The sequence below is a fragment of the Mchenga conophoros genome, linkage group LG9, assembly GCF_057382185.1.
Source record: "Mchenga conophoros isolate Kocher_MC1m ecotype Shallow Benthic linkage group LG9, M_conophoros_male_GT1.1, whole genome shotgun sequence".
Lineage (NCBI taxonomy): Eukaryota > Metazoa > Chordata > Actinopteri > Cichliformes > Cichlidae > Mchenga > Mchenga conophoros.
Genome location: NC_140534.1, coordinates 15438190 through 15463765, shown reverse-complemented (window position 1 = coordinate 15463765; position 25576 = coordinate 15438190). Strand labels below are relative to the sequence as shown.

The 25576-nt window shown below is 41.7% G+C and overlaps 1 protein-coding gene across 5 annotated transcripts in view; it reads left to right on the top strand.

The window, feature by feature from the left end:
* The window catches only part of LOC146567083 (cadherin-20-like), a 96470-nt gene extending 71983 nt beyond the window's left edge, over positions 1-24487 (top strand). For all 5 annotated transcript variants that reach the window (XM_085286687.1, XM_085286686.1, XM_085286688.1 and 2 more), the window contains 10 exons: positions 1208-1502; positions 1805-1924; positions 7157-7324; positions 8759-8946; positions 9363-9616; positions 16476-16612; positions 18158-18279; positions 18534-18651; positions 20561-20812; positions 22694-24487. In XM_085286687.1, coding sequence (XP_085142813.1) covers positions 1208-1502; positions 1805-1924; positions 7157-7324; positions 8759-8946; positions 9363-9616; positions 16476-16612; positions 18158-18279; positions 18534-18651; positions 20561-20812; positions 22694-23214 — 2175 coding nt within the window. In that variant the 3' untranslated portion in view covers positions 23215-24487. The remainder of the gene's footprint in view (positions 1-1207; positions 1503-1804; positions 1925-7156; positions 7325-8758; positions 8947-9362; positions 9617-16475; positions 16613-18157; positions 18280-18533; positions 18652-20560; positions 20813-22693) is intronic.
* The last annotated feature ends 1089 nt before the right edge of the window (positions 24488-25576 follow it).

Genomic DNA, 25576 nt, shown 5'->3' with positions numbered 1-25576 from the left:
CTACAACCAAAGTACTTTGATGCAGTACAACGAGCAACGTGAGGTCTTTGCCAGTGAGACATTCTGGCCCCACCCGGGTCTTAGGTTTGACACCCCTGGCTGAAGCCGTGGAGTAACCTCTGGGGCTGAAAAAAGATGAAAAAAAAACTGATAAAGCGACATCACTTGAATTATGTTCTTCTGATTTTATTTTACCTACTTTTGATTCAGAGCGTATCTTATATTCCATTACTGACGAGAGAAGAGGGAGTAAAACGGAGCAGGTGGTCAAATGAAAGCTGTTAATGAAGAATCATCTTCAGCAAGCAAATCATCAGAAGATCAAAATGAATCCCTGACAAAGGCAAAGATACTTTAATTCATCTTGTTCTCTTGAATCAAAGGTTTGAGTGCGCTGCAGCAGATTTTAGATAACAAATTACTTACCCAAATTTGACAATATCCATGAAGCATCACCTTAACCATTGTCAACAATGCCAGCATATGCATTGATTTTTTTTTTTAACCTACTCAACCTACTTGCTATTCAAACCGTCTCTTTGTTAGGGCCAGTCAATAAGACTAAAGCTGTTTACAGGGGGAGGGGCTTAAATGGCTTGTTTCAGACAGAGAATCCAAAGCCCCTGACAGAGCCCTTCTAATAAAAGCCCCAAATAAAAATATGGAGCTGGAAAGGAGCACAACAAGTCCACTTTAAGAAAGTTACCCTGTAGCTGTGTTGTGCACACTGAATCATGGCTACTCTTACACTCCTAACAGTCAGGTTGCAAAAATGTGAAATAGCAAATTTTCATCACATACTTTACTGTTCTTTGATAACTTGACTAATTCCCTAAATAGGGAGCCACGTTGTTCCAGGCATGTACTACAGCCTCTTTTCTTGTGTATCCTCATTTCTGGGTGTGTGGTTTTTTTCTGCAGCAACTATAACACATGTTTAGTTGGACTGAGATCATGAGGTTGACTTGGACGTTGCTTCATTTGTCCCAGTAAAGCTGTTTGTTTGTCATTTCTGTATGCTTAGGATCGCTGTGCTGTTGCATTTTTCTAAAATTGGAAGATACGACCTAATTATCATTCCCAAAACATGTCAATGCCCTAATACTTTTGGACTGCACCATTTGTCTGTTGTACTGTCAACTTATGACTGGTCTTTCATGCTGGTCATGAGAATTTCACTTTTAACTAACAACTCTGAACCGCACAGCTCCACTCAGACATGGACAAAGGTGATGGCTCCATTAAGTACATCCTCACGGGGGAAGGGGCGGGCACCACGTTCACCATCGATGACAGCACGGGGGACATCCACGCAATCCAGAGGCTGGACCGAGAGGTGAAGGCTCAGTACATACTCCGTGCACAGGCCCGCAACCGCCTCACGGACAGGCCCCTAGAGCCCGAGTCCGAGTTCATCGTCAAGATCCAGGACATCAATGACAACGAGCCGAGATTTCTAGATGGCCCATACCAGGCGACTGTGCCTGAGATGTCCAAAATAGGTAAGCAGAAGGAAAAGGAAAGGCGGGCGCATGGTAGGAGACAGAAACAAAAATGTTCTCTGTGCATGTTTGTCCATGTTTGCAGCCATGGCGAACAATAACAAAGTGCATAAAAGCCCTTCAGAGTTGATGCTGTTGCTTGTTCTTACAGCCTCGTTTCCATCTGCTTCATTCACAATTCATAAAGATACTTTTAAAGTAAATAAGCACAGTTAGTTTGTGTCTACAGATGGAGAAATCTCCACCTAAGAGGATGCTTCCTATTTATAACTGCATCATCTCCCGCTAACCTCTGCTTCCAGGAACATCTGTGATCCAGCTGACCGCTACAGATGCTGACGACCCCACATATGGCAACAGCGCACGTGTGGTCTACAGCATACTGGAGGGCCAGCCTTATTTCTCTGTAGATGCCAAGACTGGTACGAAGCTGCAAAACCACTCATTGCATGCAGAAGCTGGAAATTTCAAGCTTCACCAGCTACTAACTATTTTATGAGCTCCATATGAATTTGTAATTACTCGGAATGATGTCAGATGACCCGATAAAGTCCACAAACTTCCTTAAGATTTATTAACAGGCACCTACCACCTCTTTTTTAACACTATATCACACTGATTTTGTCTGATTTTAGCAGTCCACACCCCTGTGTATACCAAACCGACTTTGAATGTAGGAAGCTCAGCATGGTTCCTGTTGTTGCTATGAGACTACCGAACACTTGTCTGAAACGCGACGCAACTTGCCACGTCTCTAAATCCTGGCACCCGACAAAAAAAGAGCTCAAAGTGTGACTTTTCTGTTGAAAATGAGGACAGAATAAGACAGACGGCGCCTCATAGCATGGAGAGCAAACGCTTGGAGAAATATAAAATTAAATACTATGTATTTTGCAGTATACTTTTAACCATCTTGCTGGTTTCTTCTCACCTGCTTTCTCTTTTTTATCTCTTTCCAAGCAGCAGTTGAGTCCCAGTTACCGGCTTATATTTTGAGTATTTTCTTCTGAGATGATGAATCCATCAATGGTGACAGAAACATACAATTATTTATTTTTTAAGTCATTTTATTAGTAAAGGACTATTTGAAGTTTTTGAGAAACCTGCTTTAACCCACATCCTGTTAGCCTAGCGTAGCATAAAGACTGGATCAAGAAACAAACAGCATACTTGGCTTTGTATTATGTATTTCTTGCAAATGCTTTTGATCACACAGCTTGACCTTCTTCATTTCAATCAGTACCAGAAGTAATTAAAAATAATTATTAGTATACAGTAGATAATAAAAGGAAGTGTTGCACCCTGTACTTAAAGCTAAATGATATAGGCTACTACATTTGACAAAAGTCAGGGCCCCAAACTTATGTGTGGCGTACTCCCTTTGGTTGTAGCGAAGATTAAAAAAAAAGAAGAAGCAGTTTTTGGTTTACGGGCAAAAACTGAGTCACTCCCCCGAGACTCTCACATTAAAATGTCTGGCTTTATAGCAGAAATAAATACGTTTACAGCTTGCTACAACCTGTCTGTATATTTAGGATAATTGTGCTGTTGTCTTGATTTAAAACTGCAACCTAAGCACCTGGGTTTTTTCAGGCTTTAAGTTTTCTATTATTGCTGTGGCGACCTTGACTTGCAGCTGGAAGCCACAGCTTCACTTTCTCTAATTTGAGTCACTGAACTAGATTTTGTGTCTTTTTTAAGTGATGTTAGTGCCTTTTACCAACTAATATTCCATTATGTTGCATCCAGTTAACTAATTAAATGTTGTCAAGTATGCAACTACACCATTTTAACACTCCTAGTGTCACACATACATTCATACAGTGTTTTTATCTAGACATAACATTACACACATGAAGCACTGGGGTAACTAGCTGGTTCAGCATCTTACTCAATGGTGCTTCAGACCATTGATGGGAGGAGCCAAGTATCCAACCATCCAACCAGCCACAGCTGCCCCCAAAAGACAGGAAGAATAATGCACGAATACTAACTGCAGATAAGAAACAGAGTACAGCAACATGGAGACTAACCAGGGACCTCAGGATGACAACAGACGATCCCAAAAAGGGAGACAGGAATATTTACACACTGAGGGTGTTTAAAAAAGTGGAGACATTTTTGGTAGTGCACTTCCACCTTTGTGTATTTATCATTTTCCTGTTTCAACATGACAGTGCTTCAGTGCGTGAAGCCAGCGTACAGCATGGTGTGGAAAAAAACTGGACTTGTTCAGACAAAGCTCTGACTTTGACCATCTAACAGCTTTGGGATGAACTAAATTATCAACCCACAAGCGTGAGAGACCTCTCCAATACTCTTGGGTCTGAATTAGATCAAACTACTGCAGCCAGGTATCTTTTCAAAGAAGAAGAATAAAGATTATTGGTTGGCCAGCGTGTTTTACAAAATAACAGCATATAAAAATAAGGTAAACATAACTTGTAAAAGAGGAAGATTTCTTTAAACCTGTAGCTTTCTAGGATGTGGTTAAAGGATTTACTACCATGTCCAAAAATCCATTAGTACCTCTGGCCAGTGTTTAACACAGCTGTCCCGTTTCTTTGTCAGCACAGAATCTGTTGCCAAACCGCTGAGGGTGCACTGCCCATCAACAGCCAGTCAGACTACTGCTACCGCTGCTGCTGTAGGTCGGCTCTGCAGCCATCAATCAGCCTCACTGCCTCGACTATAGGCACAGCTTTTATTGGTGCTGCCACAATGTACAACTTAAACACAGACAGCCTTGGAGCTGCCCGCAACTTGAACTCCTTTTCTGATTCTGTAGCACAAAACTTTTACCTTGCATGAATTGTGCTGCAGATTTAAAATAAAAGCAATTGAAAAAAGCACGCAAATGTGATTCAGAGAAATTAGGCTGTAAGCCAATAGTGAGGTTGCAGGGTTGAGGTTGGTTACGTGCACTTTAACTGTGCAGCTATGCAAAAAAATACCTTATTTAATCCTCTAGAAGCAACAATTTCTTACTTTTCTTTGCTCTCATTTTCAGTTCGAACTAAAGTAAATGTGATTATTTCCACTTCTTGATTAGGACACTGACATGAGTGATAACTTCATTAGGAACACCTGTGCATCTGTGTAATTATGTGCTCATCTGATCACGCAATCATGTGTTTGCAGAGCAAAACATTAAAGTCTGCAGATAAGTCCGAATGCTTACTTAATCTAAACATAAAACATCAGAATCAGGAGTAATGTGGTTTTTCTCCAACTGCTGATATTGTGAGATTTCCACCACAGCTGCTTCTGGAGTTCAGTTAGGTGAGAGGTCAGCTGGCAGACCGGTTGGAGCTGGCAGACAGTAGCATAGATAACCAATCTTCACGTCCGTGCTGAGAAAGAAAGCATTTGAGTCAGAGGTGGACAGGCTACAACAGCAAAGGACCACATTGAGTCTGACTGAGGCAGCAGAGGTCACAGACTCACTAAAACTGGACAAAAATGTATCTTGGTCTGATTAGTCTCCTTTTTGTCCTAAAGCTGCAGATAGCAGGCTCAAATCTATGGTCAGAGATGATGTTTTCAGTACCACAGTTGACCTTTTCTAGAAGCAAGTCACGTTAAGTCAGGTACTGCAAAATTATTTTGAAGTCCACTAAATATGAAGCCACAAAGTTTGATTCTTTTGACTCAAAATAGAATCTAAAAAGGACATTATTACATCTTCATGACCACCACCACATTGTTGTTATTTTTTTTTTCAAAGTCATGGTAGTCTTAGGTGCTTGAAGGCAACTCTTTTTTTAGGTCCTTGAAAATGATATCATCGATCAGTCGCCTACAGATATATTTTGAGATCCCATCTGTTTCAACTCCCATTCACATCTAGATGCATCTGACCCTAATAACTCTCATGATAACAGCATAAGTCAAACCTCAGGTCTACTTCCAAGGTGACAACTCCACCAGGGTTTAACTGGCTGAGAATCCCATCAGCTGTTAAAACCTAAAACCTCTTGGATGAGAAATTGGCAAATTGTATGAGTGCAACACCTATACCTGCTAATTAGTGCTAATTAACTAGATTTTCTCACCCAAACTGAAACAAAAGCTTCTTGGGCAGGCTGTTTTTAGCAGCGGCCAATATTATTTGTCAGGTAATTCAATTAGGCGGTTCAGAGGTCCAGTTCGTTGACTCCCATTAGCAGAGGTGAAGTCTACCAACTACCAAAGACAGAATAAACAGGAACATAGGAACATGATGCGTCTCACTGGTTGGTGAAGTCACGCTATAAATAAATCAAAATCAATTAGCAAGTGAACGAGTGAGCATCACCAGGATAACAGTCCTTTCTGACCAATTTTTAATTTGGCTACATCGTATGTACTGTCTATGGCAAATACCTGTGCATTCATCTGCTTGTGCCAGACCCCTAACTCATCCAGGTTGATGATTCAAAACGTAGTGCCCTTTGTAGAGAAACTATCCGTAAAGGCCAGAAAAAATTTTTTATATCAGGCTATAAAGATGTTTTTGAAAGCTGCAGCTTTTTGCACATCTGTGCTAACTTGGTCAGTGTCTGCTTGTCCCACAAAAGCTCTGGACAAATGCAATCTAAAGTCATGCTATTGCTACAACAGCAAAGCAAAAAGAATGCTTATCAACATTTCTACCACATTAACAAGTAGATATGTCTGCTGCTGCACAATTAAAATTGTCCCAAACCTCTGCTCTGTGCATGTCTCAGTGCAACAAGATGATTGGCTTTCATATTTCTCAGCTTGGGCGTTGATTGACTCTTTGTGGTCTGGGACATTTGCCTGTAGATTTTGATTCATTATTATCTGAATACCATGTCTCCCCTTAAACGTTCCTGGTCATTCGCATGGTTTACAATCTCCTAATGACTGCTCTCAGCATGATAATGCACCATGTCACAAAGCCAAAAAAGTAATTTGAACCTGGTTTCATTAACATGACAATGAGATTATTGGGCTTAAGTGGCATCCACTGTAACGATGCACAGATTGCACATATGTCCGCAGGCACAGTGGTTAATCTGCATAAAAATTAACATTCTGAAAAACAGAGGATGGTTTGTGAGATGCATCATTAATGAGGAAAATATTAATTATGATTTCTAAAAAAAAATTTTTCATTTTTCATCAGGCATAAACTAGACTGCCATTCTGCTAGCTTGCACAATTTATAATTTAAAAACAGTGTACAGTTGCCATAACATCATATCATACTAACATATTGGATATCCAAATGAGAAATAACAGTAATGTGTGTTTGGGTGGGGGACTCTAAATTAGAGAAACTAATTAGTTGTGGTGTGTGGTGCGAGGATGATTTATGCATGCATGTGTATTAGGATGACACTGGACTCCTCTCAAGCCCCCCAGGCACCAGCAGATCACCTTTTGTATGTAGCAGAATGCACATTTACTGTCGACTTTATTTGGTACACCTTGCTAGCGATGGGTTTGAACTCTTTTTGCCTTCATGACTTGCGTAAATCTTCATGCACAGATTCAACGAGATGCTGGAAAAATCCCTCATGAACAGACAGAGATCAATATAAAATCAGTTGATCATCAAGGTTTTACGTTCATTTCAGGACACCATCCTTTGGCTGTTTCACCTCAGTCTGTGTCAACTGACCTTTAATTTGCCTCTCTGTTTTTAGGCATGGTCCGTGTGTCCCTGGCAGACATGGACCGCGAGACCAGAGAAAACTACACTGTGGTCATCCAGGCGAAGGACATGGGCGGGCAGCTGGGGGGGCTAGCCGGCACCACTACTGTCAACATCACGCTCAGCGACATCAACGACAACCCGCCCATGTTTGACCAAAGTAAGCAACCCTCTGCAGATGTTTTTCTTAGTTTTATTGATTTTCTACCTGAACCCATATCAGCCTCGAGGAGGAGCAACATGTACTTTGTCTCAGCAGCTATGAAACAGCAGCGTGTGATATACTGCAGGAAAACTTCGAAAAGAAAAAGAAAAAGCCTCTGAGTATATACAAACTGTGCAGCTTTGAGCTATGACTCCCTGAGGTAATGAGGGCTGAAACAAAGCATTACTTTAAATGTCAGAAGATATTCTTCCAGTGAGCTGATTTGTCCAACCAGCAGTCCACAAATTAGCTCTTAATTTTTATCAGACAAATGACTGAACTAAAAGGAAAAACAAACAACCATTTAACTTCTACTGCAGTAAACACTTTTTTTAATCTTCATAAGAAGTCCTCTTTTCAAAGTTAAGTTTTGGAGTCTCTGGAGAAAGCTCAGATGTCGTTCTTTAGGAAGACCTTATCATGCAGTTTTGTATATTTTTATGGTTCAGCATAATACTGATACTGTTTTATTATTTTTGGTAAGAAGTAGGATTAAGTCTCGATTTTGAGCCAGTTGGTGTTTTTGCTTTCTGGAAGCTTGGCCTTAAAATGATGCTGACTTTACACTGAACTCTGCCTTGTGCATTATAGTACAGCCTGAGCGTGCTGCAGCTGAGACAGGCCAGGAACCCAAACTCAGAGCCCTGAAATGGCCCTGAGATCACTGTTTAGTTTCAGGGTTGACACCTCACTCGTGGTGTGCTTTGTGTATTTTTAAAACTGCCCCCAATAAGAACTGTGCAAAACTATTCATCTCTACATCTATCCACTTCATTTCTCTGGAGAACCCAAGCCATTAGCCCCTCTGTCCACTTCTAGCCACCAATCCCCAGTCATTTACCCTCTGGCCTCCTCCCTCCCTCTTCTCCTTCTTCCCAGCCACCAGACGCCCCATGCTGTCTCTTTCAATATACCAATTTCTACTTCTCTCATTAGGTCAGGGGTTTGTCTAACTGTCTGCGGTCATCTCGGCTTGGCCGACCGGTGGCTTCGCTCTTAGACAAAGAAAACACCCAGCGCCCACTTCCTCCTCCATCACCAGTCCCCAAACCAATTAACGCCATCACTCTGATGGAACTTTGATCGGTTGTGAAGAGCTTCAGGGATTCCCCTCCGACAAACACAATGTGCAAGCGTTTCGCTTTAAGGCTGCGGGGAGCTCCACAAATTGGGCAGCTGTCACCTCTTCTTTGAGGTTAAACGGTAGATGAAATTCAAGCCGACCCATGAGACAGTAGATAACCCAATTGTGAGGCGTTTATGGAGCCATTTATTTCATCCGGCTTGAGATGTGGTTTGGAGACAAGAGGAGCCGAAGAGGTTTGGCTCCCTCTAGAGGACTGAAAAGTGAACCCGTTTGATTACACTCATGTTAATCTGTGTCTTCAGGGCTGTACCAGATGAGCATTCCTGAGTCGGCTCCTGTGGGGTCGGTGGTGGGACGCATCTGGGCGAAGGACAGGGACATTGGGGTCAATGCTGAGATGAAGTACAGCATCATCGATGGGGATGGAAGGGACACCTTTGACATCAGCACCGACCCTACAAACCTCTTTGGCATCATCACAGTGAAAAAGGTACAGACTAAAGATCTGTGATAGAGATAAAGATGATATTATGATATAGATATTAACTATCCAATTTCTTTTTTTTAAAAAAAAGAAACAGTCCATTTTTTATCATTTACAAAAGGCTGAAAGCCTTCTTTGTCCTACACTCAAAAGTCCCTTCAGGAATCTATCAATTTAATTTCACCTTGAGTGAGGGAAAGATCACATTCTTTTTGCAGCATCTCTTCAGTAAATTCAGCACTGAAATAAATACTTAATATTTATTTTTTTATTTTGAGCTGGACAGTTCCTAGCAGATAGGCCCAGCGTTTGCTGATTTTACCATGAAATACCAGCAGTTTAACCTTTTAATCTCAATCAACGTCTTAACCCCAGAGTTCTTTTTTAAAGGTTTAAAATCTTTTTGTGTGTTACCCCATCAGCCGCTAAACTTTGAGATCAAGCCAAGCTACACTCTAAAGGTGGAGGGAGCCAACACCCACTTGGATCCGGCCTTTCGCCACCGCGGGCCCTTCAAGGACGTCACCATCGTGCACGTGAGCATAGAGGACGTGGACGAGCCCCCGCTGTTCGACTCGCCGGCGTACTACGTCGAGCTGCCAGAGGACGCAGAGATCGGGACTATGGTGAAGACCGTGTCAGCGAGGGATCCGGATGCTGCCAACAACACTGTGAGGTGAGGATGACAAATAAACCACTCCAGATTTTGTGTGCTTCAGTAGTTTTGCAGTTTTACTGCAAACATGCTTACTGTGCAAGAGTTTAGTCTACATTTTAAGCATTTAAATAGGTCAATAAATACCCTTGATACGACAAAAAAAACCACCTCAAAGGCAAAGTTTCTATTTTTTGTGATAATGCTCCAGTTATGTGCTTCGCATGGTTTGATTTAGCAGAATTTCTGTGCAGATGTGTGACAGAAACAATCTGCTGAAAGTCCTCTTTGTTGTTTCTACTGGCTTCAGATTTTATGCACCAACACTGTAATATATGTAGATACAAGATGCTTGATATAAGGTGTGGCCTTATCTGGATGTGATGCTAGCAGTCACTGTCTAAACATGGACTGCACAATCTGTATCTGAGGATTTTTTCTCCATTCTTGGATAAGTGTAGCCTTCAGTGGGTGCAAAGGTCACTGATTGAGCCTGATGAAGGCATCAACCCAACATGTTCAGAGACACAGGGACTAAATGTTGGCTAGAGAAGTCTGTATATGGCACAAGCTTAGGTTGGAATGCCTCATCTCGGTAGCTCAGATTCCACCAGAAACAATCAGATCAGGTATGGTGCTCTCATGGATATGCATGCCAACATCCTGCATGCCAACAGCCCAGCCTCGATCAGCTTCTGAGACCACTGGCTTCAGAAGCAGTAAACTGAACCAATTCTGAGATGCATCAATGAGTTAATTTGTGTTCGGCAAACAAATTATCCATCCCACCATTGACTAAAACCAGTCAACTGGAACCAAGACAGACTCACAGAATGTGTTTGGGTTCTCTCAGAGATTAAACTTATGCACTGAGAGGTGAATTTAAAACAGAAGTTAAAAAAAAAATTCCCACTCTTCACCTTTAAATATGGATATTTTTTAAGCAACTCTTCTATAAGCTTGGAAACTTATAAACCAAAATGTATTTAAAATATGTCGGTAATTTTCATTAATTTCATCACAATTTTACAAGCGTTGTCAATTCATTAATTTAATAATGTAATAACTGCAGTCTATCTGGAGCATCATATTTAGTTAAATCTGCATTTTCATTAGTTTAAAGTAAAATAAGAGTAAAGTAACCTGTTTACCAGCAGGGGGCAGCATCACAACACAACTCACAGCTGGCTGCAGCTGCAGGCTGATATGACTGAGCTCCCATTTATCCACATGTATGTTCAGAGCAGGACAGCTGACACGAGATAGAGGACTAATCTGTGTAACAACCAAAGACCACGCAGAAGTAGAGACGCTGACGACGTATGTCATTTATTTCAGTCTGGTTTGTGCTCAGGTAGAACAGATGTTGATCGTCCAGACTGCACCTTTCATAAACTAATTAGACATAAAGCCTTTTAATTAGGCTATTAATCATCTGAAGGAATGAGCGGCTGCGGGGGTGACTGAGTGCTTCACACAAGCTGCACCTCGTCCCAGCTTTCCCTTTTTTCCACCTCGATCAGGGTGAAAAGTAAAGATGTAGATGACTCCTGTGTGTGTTTGCTGCTCACTTCATCCGTCTGCACGGACACTCAGCAGTTTAACCCGAGTGCTGTGTCAGGGTTTTCGTCCTCTTTCACTCATAGATATTGACTTCTATTGTTTCCCCCTTCACTGACAGGTAACACGTCATGCAACTCACCTGTATAACAGTACTGCACGTCTTAAGTCATCCCCCATTTCTTCATATTTTGCTAGTGAGATGAGGAAATAGGTGATTTATTTAAACATGTCCAAATGTACATGGACATACATGTGCATACCTGCAACACATGCAAAACAAAACACAGAAAATATTTACAGAAACAGTTTTGAGGATCCTAATGAGCTTGAGAGTCGATTTCTGGTAGGAGCACCTTTATTTTTCAACACAGCCTGAACTGTCTTAGGAAAGCTTCCTTATCATTTATTTAAGTAGTCTTTAGGAACAATTCTCCAACCTTCTTGAAGGAAAAGCTCATCTTTGGATGTTAGCTACCTTCAGATGACCCCAAACTTCTTCTGTAATGTGGAGGTCCGAGCTCTGAGGAGGACAATCTACGACTGATTGTGTTTTTCTACCCAGGTATGATTTTACTGCACTGGCAATGTGTTTGAAATCATTGTCATGCTGAAAGATTTAGCCATTACTAATGAGATAGATTCCAGATGGTGTTACATGTTGGATACAAATCTGACTGTACTTCTTTGTGTTCATAATTTGATCAATTTTGACAATTTCTCCTGTCTGTAAAGTGGGCTCAAACCACCGTGTTTTACAGATGGCTGTGTATGTGTATGAATGTTAGATAGAAAGCACTTAAGGACAGAAAAAAGTGTCTGTATGAATAGGTGAATGTGGCAATGAGCCATTTCTTCCTTTGTCCTTCATTTTCACAATCTTTTAAGGACACTGCCATGCTTAGATATATCAGGTTTTCAGCTAAAAGCTCTTCAAGAATCATCTTGTTGGTAGAAAAATTCTATTTGACAGTTTGACATCTTTCATACATTCAACTAAAGAAATGGGGAAATATGTTTATGCGTTTTTGCAACAGGCTGGTAGTGAAAAAGTGGCTAAGGAGGTGGTGGTTCTTTGCTAAGTGCTCTGTTATGTGTAGATGCAACACTGGTTCATCCCTTCAGTTAGATGCCTTTTTATCCTTGAATGACTCATAGGTCAGGATTATATGGTTTTAAAATATTCTTACAAGGACTGGACAGAAAATAAGTGAAAAAGCAGCCAATGTCCAAAGAAAAGCCTGGAGAACTATTGTTCAGGACACATTAAAAAATACTCTCTTGGCCTAGAGAATGTGTTTTATTTTTGGTTTTTTTAAATGAACCTCATAGCAGAAAACTGATTTTTTTTTCTCCCCCCCATTTCCCTAAAAACAGCCCTTTTGTTTGCTGTTTGAAGACTGAGGCTTCTTAAAATCACAAGATGCAGCCAACGCTCGAGGTTACCATGTACTGCTGCGACTGAAGTGGCTGCGGTATTCTGGAAGTTCTTAGTACAAGTTCAAATGCATCATTCTTTACTGACTCACTGTTATAAAAGCCTGCTATTTATTGACAGTAAAAGTTGTTTTTCTTATTATGGCCTAGTAATGAGGACCAGGAGACTTCTCGCACATGTCTGTCTATGATCAGTAAAAGCTGAGCTTGTTCACTTGAAGTTCTGAAGCTGTTGAAGAAGCTTGTCTCCAAAGAAAAGAACAGAACAAACAGTCCATCTTCTTTTTAATCAGCTTCTTTTTAACACTTCAAAACAGGAAAGAAAAATTTGTGAAACTTCACAATCATTGGTTAATGATTTGTGTTCAACTCTAACACTGGATAATCCTCCTTAATGACTTTTAGAGTAAGAATTTGAAAATGAGCTCAATGTTTTATTTTATATGGGCTGACACAAGTGGCCGAGTTTATAAAGTAATCCTCGTTTACTGATGTGACAGAGAGACTAGCAAAAGTAACTCTAAGACTATTTTTTTGCTATGGGAGATCTACAGGTAGTCATCCAAGGTTTTGATGATTAATAAAAGACCCAATCACGACCATCAGCAGAAAACTGATTTCTAATATCTGGAAGCAACAGGATTCAGAGCAGCTGAAGTTGCAGTCTGAAAATGTCGTGTCACTAAAATCTTCAGGGCTGGACGAGCATCAGTGAGAGATTTTCAAAAAGCGAGTTTTGGCAATGGGAGCTGCAGATAACTGAGGAATCGGCTGTTGCAGCAACAGCAACATCAGATGGCAGATAACAACAAGCAGCAGGTGACCTTCAGTGTCTCTGTCTGCCTCATCTGTCATCTCTCCGTCCTTTCTGCGCTGCAGCGTGACTGGCAGATACATCTGTATGCACTCACCTCACACTTTTTCACCTGCTTTTTCACACACACTGCCCCCTCCCCCCCTCCTCAGGACTGTGGACCAGTGATATTAATAGAGATCCTTCAGGGAGATCCTCGCCAGCGGCAGACATGCCAATCACGACTGTTTCCTGTCGGCAGTCAGTCAAAAACGCGCACAGCGAGCAAGTCTGCAAGCACAGTCTGCTGCTAATGCCTCAGTGTGCCAGCAACAGACTTTTATTAAACATTTGATATCTGCATCTAGTGATGATCACAACAGCATGTGTGTTAATTAGTCATTTAAAGGCAAAAATATTTCTTCCTTCAGTATGTTGCCTGTGTCAGTATGATGTGATGCATTTAATGCGCTTCTACGAGACAAATAAAACTGGTCATATTTATTAAAAGAGAAGACTTAACCAGGGCAAGTTCAGACTAAAATATCAGGATTTGCAGCAGTGAAAAACAAAGCATATGACAGGTTACATGAGGAGGAACTGTGGTACTACATGAAGAAGTTATGAGTGGGAGAGAAAGTGGTGCTAGACATGAACATGGACAACGAGAGAGTGATAAGATGTGCAGTACGAGTGACAGATGGGTTCAAGGTGGGGGTAGGATTACATATATAGATATCTGGTCTGAGCCCCTTATTGTTTGACAGGTTGACAGATAAGGTCAGATACAAGTCTACGGTGAAGACTGGTGTTTGCAGATGACACTGTGATCTGTAGTGAAAGTAAGAGAGCTGCAGAGGTGGAGGTATGGTCTGGAGAAAAGAGGAATGAATGTCAATGGAAGCAAGACACAATGCATGTGTGTGATGTACAGTTAGTGAAGGTACCAGAGTTTAAAAACCTCTGGTAAATGTAGCCGCTAAGACTGGTGGACCTAAATCTTCACCACCACGTCTGGTATACATACAAGCGAAAAAGGGGAGTGGGTGGGTCAGCGCTCAGGGCACAGAAACTAAGCTGGCTTCAAACACCATTTATTTCCATAATAAAAAAAACACAGCCAGAGTCACAAATACAAGACAAAATTCCCCATATACAATAAAAGTAGTGTTGCAACCCGCTAAAAACCCTGCCGGCAGAAATAACTATACAATATTAAAACAAGGCTAAAACATGTTTTCCATATACTAAAATTACTCTCCCATAGTCCCATAATCCCACAGTCCAGCCACACATGGGCGAATGGTCCTTATATGAAGGAGACAGGAGAGGAACTTCTCTTCCAGTATGGTAAAACTCGTCAGCAACAGACCAGGGAGGGGGCTCCTATCGCAGACCTGTCTCCTCCTGACAGCGCGTCGCCGCACAGTCCCGCCCCACTCCACACCTGAACACGGCCTCCCTCGTCTCACCGTCAGATGCAGGCAGAGGGGCATCCCTGCCCTGTCGTGCATTGCAGCCATCGCCACCCACTGTTGCCGTTCCTGCTGTTAGGACTGGATCGCCGAACAACTCGCGGCGCCCCACAGTCAGGCAGCAGTTCGTTCCACACACGTGCGGGGTTGCACGCGTTCCTTTTTCGCCTCCTCACCCTTCGTGCGTCACTCCTCTCTCCTTTGTCTCTGCGCTCACTATCCCCTTTAACAGGTCAACCTGGCGGCTGATAGGCCACCTTGGGGAACGCCCCCACCTCACAGGTGCCTACAATTATCTGTTTAGTCCACAGTGGGTTAAAGGAACATGGTACAACATTAACGCCAATATAAATATGAGGATAAAACCATGCAGTATAAATATCAATAAACAAACATGCAATATAAATATCACTATAAAATCATGCAAATAAAATCAACACTATGTACCAATACACAGATTGATAAAACATAAAAACACAAATTTCCGCTGTGTGACATAAACAATCCAAAACAATGGACGATGCACAAAAGTGATGAAGGAGAGGGTGCTGGCAGGGTGGTGTGGGTGGAAATGAGTGTCAGGAGTGATTTCTGACTAAAGGTTAGCAGCAAGAGTGAAACAAGCAGATAGAAGGTCGAGCTGGAGGTGGCAGAGCTGAAGATGCTAAAACTTTTATTTGGAGGATGTTGAAGATGGAGCTGCCAGACAGGAGGAAAAGAAGAAGGCCTCGGAGGAGGTTCGTGGATGCAGTGAAGGAGAAGATGTGTTATATCTGCGTGAATGCATTGCTCTCAAATCAAATTATAAAAGTTCAAAATAGCACAAAAGTGGGTTTTTCATAAGCTATTATTGATCATCTGTGCATGCTAGTCTTGCCTCAGCATATGAGAGATTTTCTGCTCAATAAGTGCTGTCTAGTATTCACTGCTCCAATATAACTGCAGAAGAAAATCTTACGTCACTGACGCTCTGTTATACCATCATTTTAACGTTCCTTTAAGGAATTTAACAGAATACAGTTTACTTTCCTTTTTTTCCTTATGTTTGGAAAAAATGAAAGTGCAACAACATGCAAGTTATCATCAGATCACAGATTTACACACATATGCTTGTTTCCTGGTTGAAACACACATTTGCGGCTCTTCCAGGTGAGAGGAGAGCATGGCAGTGACAGGTGAGCTCCATCTCTGTGTGAATAAACTGGTTTATGCTCCACAGCCTGGAAGAGGATGCGCTCTTCATCCCTCTCCTCCTGTGTGTGTGAGTGTGGCCGGTTGTTGTTGTTGTTGCTGCGTGTCTCTCTCAAAAGAGCGTTTCTGGAAAATGGCCCACGGTGGCAGGAAACGAGCCAGGGCGGCACTCTGCAGGTCTGCATGTCCCAACATGTTGGAAGTTTGGCAGAGGATGCAGATACTCTGATTAAGTCTTATCTGGAGCCTCTTCTCATAGTTCCCTCAGGAGTTTCCAGCCTGCATCTTATCACACACATCCACGCGTGGGTCACGCACTGGATTATGTGTGCTTGCATGCATTACCCTATGAACCACTTAAAATTACACAATGGTGCATTTTATTTATCACTGTTGTCATTATGTCATCATCTTGTGTCACCAGGTACTCCATCGACAGATCCAGTGACCCCGACAAGTACTTCTACATCGAAATCACCTCCGGGTCATTGATGACCGTGCGCTCGCTAGACCGAGAGGAAGTCGGCTGGCACAACATCACCATCCTCGCCATGGAGATGAGTACGTCTTATACACATGCAAATAAAGACACATCTGGCTGTAACTGAGTTCTGCTTTTGCTGCTTTTATACCATTACAGTGTAGTCTCTATTTAAAGACTAAAGTAGTTTTTGAACAGCATGTGCATCCATAGGTGGTATGGGAGCACTACGTGACACAGATTAGTGCTAACATTTCAAAAATATAGAAATCAATCATGCATACAGTTATCATAACCTGTAAAACTGCAGCTCAAATTTAAATAACAGTTTGAATTTAAGGACTTAACAGCAGAAAACTGTGAGATTCATTCAGCGGCTTTATGCAGAAAACAGAAACAAACAGGTGGATGGAGTAAACTTGAATGAACGCAGACTGACTGATTTTTTTGAGAACAGCTCTTGCAGAGTTATGTAACGCTGAGCAGGAGATGCCCCGCAGAGCCGCACACAGCTGGTAGCCCCGAAAGTCACCTTCACCCCTCCTCCCTTTGCTTTGTTTGTCTGTTTGTGCCTTTGTTTGGTAGACACACCTTAAAGGAGATGGTAATTGAATTAATGACTAATTAAAGAACTTCCCGCATGGTGGCTAATTAAAGATGTGACGGAGACGGAAAGGGCACAGAGAGGAAGAGGGAAAAAATTTCAATGTACCGGAACAAAGCAAAGCTGACGATAAAAAACTTTCTCTCTACTTCACAGTCCTTATTTTCACTTCATACTTTAAAAATGAGTAGCTTTTTATATGTTGCTGTAAATTCAAGAGCAAAAATAACGAGGAACTCACATGAAATTGTAACTTTATAGTTGTGATATAAGTATTTTTAGACCTGTGGACATAAGATTACTGAGATTGAGCCATGTTTGTGAAAGGTATGTGTGTTATGATGTGTCAACAATTTTACATTAGCTTCTTAATGACAAACTTGTGTTACTTGTAATAATGTAATTGAGTCCAAAAACTGCTAAATGTCCTAAATTAAACACAAAAAGCAGTCGGACACTAACAATACTAGTAATTAAAAAGGTGATTATGTGAGAACTGAAAGCATTAAGTGAAATTTTTTTTAAGAATTTTAACAATGTGTTTAGGATTGAGTCAACACTTTGTTACCAAAAGTGATAATTAATTTGGAGATTGTGTCAGAACTTTAATTTGTTACACAGTGTAGTTCAATTTGAACTAAACTAATTCGTAGATTATTAATTTACCAAATCTTCAACTTCAGCAAAGTTGGAGCACGCTCACTGCAGTGAATATTAAAGCACAGTAAGACCACGTGGAGCTTTGACCTCGAGAGCTAATCTCACACCTCTGATGGATGGATCATGTGATGAAAACTGAGAAAGTAGTTACTTTGCACTAATTGTGTTTTCACAGCTTATTACACAGCTGGTTAGGGTATGCAAATGGCAGGCTGTAATGGGGAATAACAGGACTGTAATCTGTGAGGATCCTGCTGAGCTCCTCCGTAAATCTTTTACAGCAAACATGCTGCACCTTAGGATTTCTCAGAGTCATTTATCTCCGTCCATCAGCCTCTGACCAGTTTGCGTTTCCCTGCAGATAACCCCACACAGATCGCAAGTGTGTCGGTGGCTGTGAGGGTCCTGGATGTGAATGATAATCCTCCGTCGCTGATGCACTACCTGGAGGCGTATGTGTGTGAAAATGCCAAAGCAGGGCAGGTACGGAGACACCAGTTTGCATCAGTGTTTGGAATAAGTCCCTGTAAGTCATTAATGATGATAAAATACTTGTATAATTTATATTCTGGTGCTCTTAGAGTAAAATCTGAGACACATTTTATACCACCCTTACCTGTACTCCAGAAAAACACATTTTTCTCCACTACATAACATCTGTTCGACTATCATTTCTTGCTGAAAGTGAAATAAGCCATTAGCAGATTTTAAATATGACTTTCATGTCTGTAATCCAGCTGATCCAGACCGTGACAGCAGTAGATCCAGACGAGCCGCTTGGTGGGCAGCACTTCTACTACAGCTTGGCTCCAGAGGCCGTCAACAACCCTAACTTCACCCTGAAAGATAACCAAGGTACACGTTCGGTCACGGTTCTGTGTCATGCACGAGTTTTCCATGCAGGCTAATTTGATTTCTAGTGAGTTGGACCAGTAAAATAAGATCGCTGTTTCTCCTTATCTATGGAAGAGCAGCATCCACAGTAAAATATGTAGTATGGAAGTATGCAGCCCAGCAGTAAATATTCATGGTTTTTACATTTTAATGCAGTCGTGGTAAAAAGCAAGTACAGCTTCCTTCTGTTCTAAGGTCTTATGAATCAGGACATAATTAAAAATAATCTGCAAGTCAAAATTTTTAAATTATTATTAAAATACAACCTCAAATGAACTGCAGCATGTGTGTTTTTTTTAACAAAAACTACACTGTATCACCGCTTCTTTTTTCGGCCAGTCTGTTGTAGAGTTGCTGCTGTATTTGGGATCATTGTCCTGTTGCATGATTCAGTTTCGATGAAGCTGCCAGACATATGGTCTCAAAACTGGCTCTAGAATACTTAGAAGTGGAGGCAGATACTCTGGAGTTCATGGTCAAGTCAAGTACTGTAAGGTGGCCAGGTCCTGTGCCTGTGCCAAATCATCACCCCTTCACCACTTGGTATGGGGCGTTAGTGCTGGCATGCTGTGATTGGTACTTGCTGTACATTATAGCCAAACATCTCCACTTTGGTCTTTTCTGTCCAGAGGACATTAATGCAGAAGTCTCGTGGTTTGTTCAGATGCAATTTTGCAAACCTAAGCCATGCTGCCATGTTGTTTTTTAGAGAGAACAGGCCTATACCTGGCAACCCTGGCAAACTAACCATCTTCCGTCTTCTCCTAGTTGTAACAGAATTTTAACATATAGCATGTTAACTGACACCTGTACAAATTGTTTAAAACCCATCTCAATTTCTTTGAGCATTGCACAGTCTGACCTTGGGTTGAGTTTGCTGGGATGTCCACTCCTGGCAACTTCCACTTATGAAGAATCTCTCATTGCAGAATGACTTCAGATTGTTTGAAAAAGATTGTGTAACTTTTCCAGACTAATGTCCAGCGATAGTTGCTTCTATAAGATCATTGCAGATGTCTTTCCTCTTTGGGTATACTTAGTATTCACCACACATGCTGTGTTTTGGCTTCATTTTTCCTAAATCAGTTATGCAAATATGAAGTGTCATTTGTATTTATCAAATTTTAGAACTTGCTAAGGACTTTTAATTCCTTTCATTAAAACACACAATTCACATTCTTATGAATCTTCATGTTCTTGATATTGTTAAAGATGATTCTTCTCAAATATCTTCATTTACTTAATAAAAAATATAATGAAGGATTCAGTGTTTCTCCATTATAATTACATTCTAGGGGCGTGGGGAAGGGAATGCAAAGCAGAATTATATTTATAGTAATTTAGAACAATCAGATAATTTTGCTAACTTTTTCTCCCTCAGGCTAGACAGAAATATTGCACTAAAGGATATTTTAATACATAATTTTAACTACAGTAACAGCTGTAGAAACCGTGGGAGATGATCAAATGTATGTGAGGCTATTAACTCATTCACTGCCAGCGATTGGCAGTGAATGAGTTAAACCCATTGACTCATTCACTGCCATTGACGGCTATAGACGTCAATGGCAGTGAATGAGTTAAAACTCTTTTTTCCTGCTATATATTGACAGTAAAGATCAGTGTCTTGAAATAAGCCTCTGTGAGTAATAGGTGTGATATTTAGTAGCTTCAGTCGACATTTCCTCTTCACAGCTGTGCTCGTCTTCAATTCTCACCATCATCCCATGACTCCTCCGCGTGTTCAGTTACCCTGAAAGCAGCACATACATGAAACCCTGCTGCTATCAGCTACCTCACACTAAGCATCTTATTGTTGTATTTCTGAACACTAACTTGATCTTTTTGTGACCTCTGTGTTCGCTTCCAGACAACACAGCGTGGATCCTGACACGCCGTGGCGGTTGGTCACAGCAAGACCAGACCGTCTTCTATTTGCCCATTTTCATCTCGGACAGTGAGCAGCCGGTTCAGAGTAGCACCAGCACGCTGACTATACGTGTGTGTAGCTGCGACCAGGAGGGCAACGTCATGTCATGCAACGCTGAGGCCTACAGCCTGCCCGCCAGCCTCAGCAGGGGGGCTCTGATCGCCATCCTGGCCTGCATTTTCGTCTTGCTGGGTGAGCTGCTGTTACGATGATGTGCAAATAACCGTGTCAGCTAAAAGCTCACAAAGCCTAAGTTTAGGTGACACACATAAGTGCTGCTGCCCTACATGGTTTATTATTCTTACATATTAAAGGGAACGAACGTTTGAGTTTTAATATAAAGAGAGTGCCAAAAACTGCAGTTCCTGCAATGGCCACTTGAGGCTGGCTCCATGAGACAAGAACCAATGCCCTTAGACTTCCATGCTAACATGCCAAATTTTAAGCATATTTACAGTCTGCTACAAAACAAGATTTTATTATCTATAGTGAATTCAGATTAATGACCTAAACCTACCTGAAATTAAAGGACAAAGCACTGAGAATCTGTAGTAAAACCTTCCACTATACTTACCCTGAAGTGTCCTGTGTAACAAGTGAGATTTAAAGGGATAAGGGTTAGGCATGTTTAATATTTGTGAATATTTATAAAATGTTGCGTTTGGTCTCCATTTTGTGGTTTTATCCTTGAGTCCTGCAATCGCTGTTTTAAAAAAGAAAAACATTGGTGAAACAGTTGTCCCTGATTTGTCCAATCATGCTCTGCACAAACTGTGAATGTCATGTTGGAAACCCAGCACGACGAGAACCTTTTTCTGCACCGAAATCTTCACGGTTCGTCTCATTTTGGACGCCTGTCTGATTGACAGGTCAAACGTGAAGTGCACAAATGCAGAAAGACATCATGCAGCTGCCGTAAACTGCTGGAATATGTGGCTGGAAAACATTTTCCAAGTCAGACCACATTTTAATCTCCTGTTGTAGGATGTGAAAGAACCAGCTGAGGGCGAGCCTCAGGGGTAGGAGCGGGCCGTGATTAAAATCACTGCCGCACTTTGTTTTACACCCTGACCTTTCAGCGAGTCGGTGTGCTACTTTAAATATTTGTGATACCCCCTCTGAAGAAGGTAATCAACCCTGAAGCTGAACTTAAAAAGCAAAGTGCGCAAAATATGCAGCCTGCCGAGAGATCTTAGATCACCCAAGACGTGACACAACACAACAGCCGAAGGCTAAAAAGTCTGTTTGCAAAAAAGGAGGCATCTCCCAGTGTGACATCATTGTAGGATTAAATACGGATTTATTTTCTCACCCTCGCAGAAAGTCTAGCATTCATTAGCACCAGCTGCCCTGTAGCATCACACTTTCAGTTCCCCAGGGGACGATACGGACCCGCTTTATCTCTCCCTGCAGACCTGTAGCTGCGGGTAGGAGGGCTCAGCAGGTTGACTCGCTCTGCTGCTCTGACAGGCAGCAGTAAATTTTCTTAAAACATCCTTGCTCGCCTTCTTGTGAATTTTATTTTTTTCCTCGTAGATGCAGTAATTTTGGTTTTGATGGCACAAGCGTTTCTTCTTGAACACTGTTGATGTATTTGAGCTGAAGGGTTATGAAATAGTGTTTTCTAAAAATATCTTTATTTGAGCTTTGTATCAGTTGGTAATGTTTTTATACTTGCTCCTATTCCCAGAGTTAGTTACTTATTCACATCTATGAATAATTAAGTTGAGTCCTTATTATAAAAGTTAAAAATCTATGCACTCCTTCAAATATTCCAAAGCCATCCAGTGGCCCCATTGGAGCCTTTCTGGACCCCCGGCCTTATGTTTGAAAACCCCGGTCTTGACCTTTTGCCATGAGCTATAATAGACTGTATATAAAAGATGGGAGTCTATAGAGCCACTAGAACTTCAATTGTTGGTTTGTAGCTGCAGAGGTCGAGGCTTGGTTTTACATTTTAACATTAAAACACCAAGAATTTTAAAAATGAATAACCGTGTCTGTCACAGCATTTACTTAAACCACTGATTCCTTATGGCCGCTATACTCATTCATTTTTTCCCTTTATAACAGTGATGATCCTGCTCATGCTTTCCCTGCGGACCCATCGTAAGAAGCCCTACCTGTGTGACGAGGAGGAGAACGTGCATGAAAACATCGTGCGCTATGATGATGAAGGCGGTGGCGAAGAAGACACCGAGGCCTTCGACATCGCCGCCATGTGGAACCCTCGTGAGGCGCACCACCATCCGGGCAAGATGAGACAGGACATGCTGCCGGAGATCGAAAGCCTGTCCCGATACGTCCCTCAGGCATGTGTCATGGGCGGTGGCAGCGGGGACAGCAATGTTCACGGATACGTGCTGGCGAAGCTCCTGGAAGCCGACATGGACCCGTGCGCCCCGCCTTACGACTCCCTGCAGACGTACGCTTACGAGGGGGAAGGCTCTGTCGCGGAGTCCCTCAGCTCGATGCAATCTGGAACCTCAAACACCGACCATGAGTACGACTACCTGAATGACTGGGGGCCTCGCTTTAAAAAACTTGCTGAGATGTACGGCGTGCTGGAGACAAACAGTCCTCCACTGTGGTAGGACGACGGGGCCTTTTCCTTTACAAACGGACGTATGAAAAGATTTTTTTTTTAAAAAGACACAGAAACAACCAAGAAGTGACAACAACAAAGCTGAGATGTACTCATGGCCACATCCATGACTGTTAGAAATCAAAATCCTGCCGAAGCCTCTATTCTCCACAGCCTTGAAGGCCTGCAGCAGGTTTTAAATCTACCCCAGAGACGGGCTTCACAGGCAGGCCGAATCTGGCAGCCTCTTGGGGGCCAAGCTGAGGAACGGCTTCAAAGCACACGCCAACTTCAACTGCCTGACCCAGCCACAGGCAGAGCCCCTTCGATTCAAGACGCCGAGCAATTTATGCCAGAGATGGGCTTGAAGAATCAAAGCGAGGAGTCGTTGCTGCAGTCGTGTTTTTGTTCCATCCGTGGCAGGTCTTAATTTATTTCTTTGTTCCACTTGCTGTATTTATATGTTCTGCTAAGTTATTTGGGTCCTTCAAGCCGAGACTGTACTTTAAGCCTCTGCCATGCGAGGAAATCTTCAAAAGATCACGCATACGTTGTAACATACATGATGTAACTGCCTTTGTTTTCAATCCGTGTGAGAAGCTGCATCTCTAAATGTCATATGACGTGCTGCGGAGACGGCGATGTCGTAGTCCCATGTGGGGTTTCAGAGTTAATATGTTTACTGTATTATTGTTTTTGTACCATTTTTAAGCTCTTTGTATTGTAACTCCAAAACATAAAGCAGGTATCCATTCATTAGGATGAGAGGGAAGCATTTTATTAAAAAAATGAAATAAAATCTTGGATTTGTCTTAGTGGATGTTTAAATCTCATCTGAGACATGTGGCACAGCGGAAAGGACTAGATGTGGACAAACGCCCGACCGAGTCGCCTTTCATTTTGGATCCACCGCCGTGCCAGCCGGAGTCTGGTGGCAACGAGGCTTGATCTGTCCTGTTAGAGATACCGTGTTGCTTTTCTGTCCCCACACAAATGTGGCTTAATCCTCCGATCCTGTGGACTACAGAGACATTGAGAACCTGCATCAAGTGCCAACTGTAAAAAGGACAAATGAAAGACATTTTAGAAGAAGGAAAGAATAAAAAAAAAACGTAAATCACACACAAACACCAAAAGGATTTTCCAAACTGGGAGAGATGTGGAGGTAGATTTTGATAATTCAATTGGATGGAGTTTACTTGAAATCTATGTTGTGAGTCATGCTACAGTAAGTGGTATGTGAATGTAGATATATTTTGTATTCTTGGTAATAAAAAGTCAAAAATGGGTGTTGCCTGCCTTCTGGTCTTCATGTTTCTTTGTTTCTGTGCACTGAGGCTCAGTGGGTAATTCTGACTTGCACAATCTCCCATTATGCAGTGCAGAGTCCAATAAATAAAGAGTTGCATGACTAAAGGCAGAACGTTCTGTCTAGTCTCTGCAAGTCCTGGTCTGGACTCTTCCATGTGCACATTTGAAAAGAAAACCTGTGGAACAAACAAGCGTCAGCTAATCTTTCATGGGTCTCTTAAAAAACGGTGGAAGTATCCACCATGATGTCATTCACTGGTGTGTCAAGTCCCATTCTGAACATCTGACATCACCATCTTAGCTCTTTTAAAAGGGGCGTATCAAATGAGGGCTGTCTTTTTCTCCTAAATCTCCCACTTTTTTCACAAAGTTGCCTGTGTCTCCCTTGGGAAATTGCCACTCTTCTCATTTTCTAGTCAGGTTCAAATTTTGAGGGAGGGGGTTCTGCATCCTCATACATTTTCAATGTTTTCCTTGTATATTTGTCAGTTTTTGCATCAAATGCCTTTGCTGCTTTCTTCTTGTTGTCATTTGCTTCCATCACTATAAAGTTGCCACATTTCTCTATCATAATTTGAAGGGTTTTTTTCTCATAAAGTTGCAGTTTTTTTCCTCACATATTTTTCTCTTCCTTTAAAGTCACTTTTTTTTCCCTCTCATAATTTGACATAAAGTTTTTTTCTTGTAAATCCATCACTCCATTGTCCAGCAATTTTCTGGTTTCTGGATTGAAACCATTAACCAAGTGGCTGGGTGGGGTCATTTAGGATTTAAGCTATATTTCTGTGTACTATTGTGAAATTAATTGCAATAATCTTTTACTAAATCAGTCTTGTTTCCCTACAACTATTTTTGTGTTGTTCTAATTTGTAATCACTATATTTTCACGGCCAAGAACACTAGAATCAATTTCAGAGATACCCTTAAATAAAACTAAAGCAGGCATGCAGGACAGGCTACTTTAAGGGATTTTAAGGGCACAATGTTTGAGGCCCAATTACCCTCTGATGCTGATCTCTGTGACTGTTTGATTGGACAAACAGTTGGTAACTTTTGGAGGA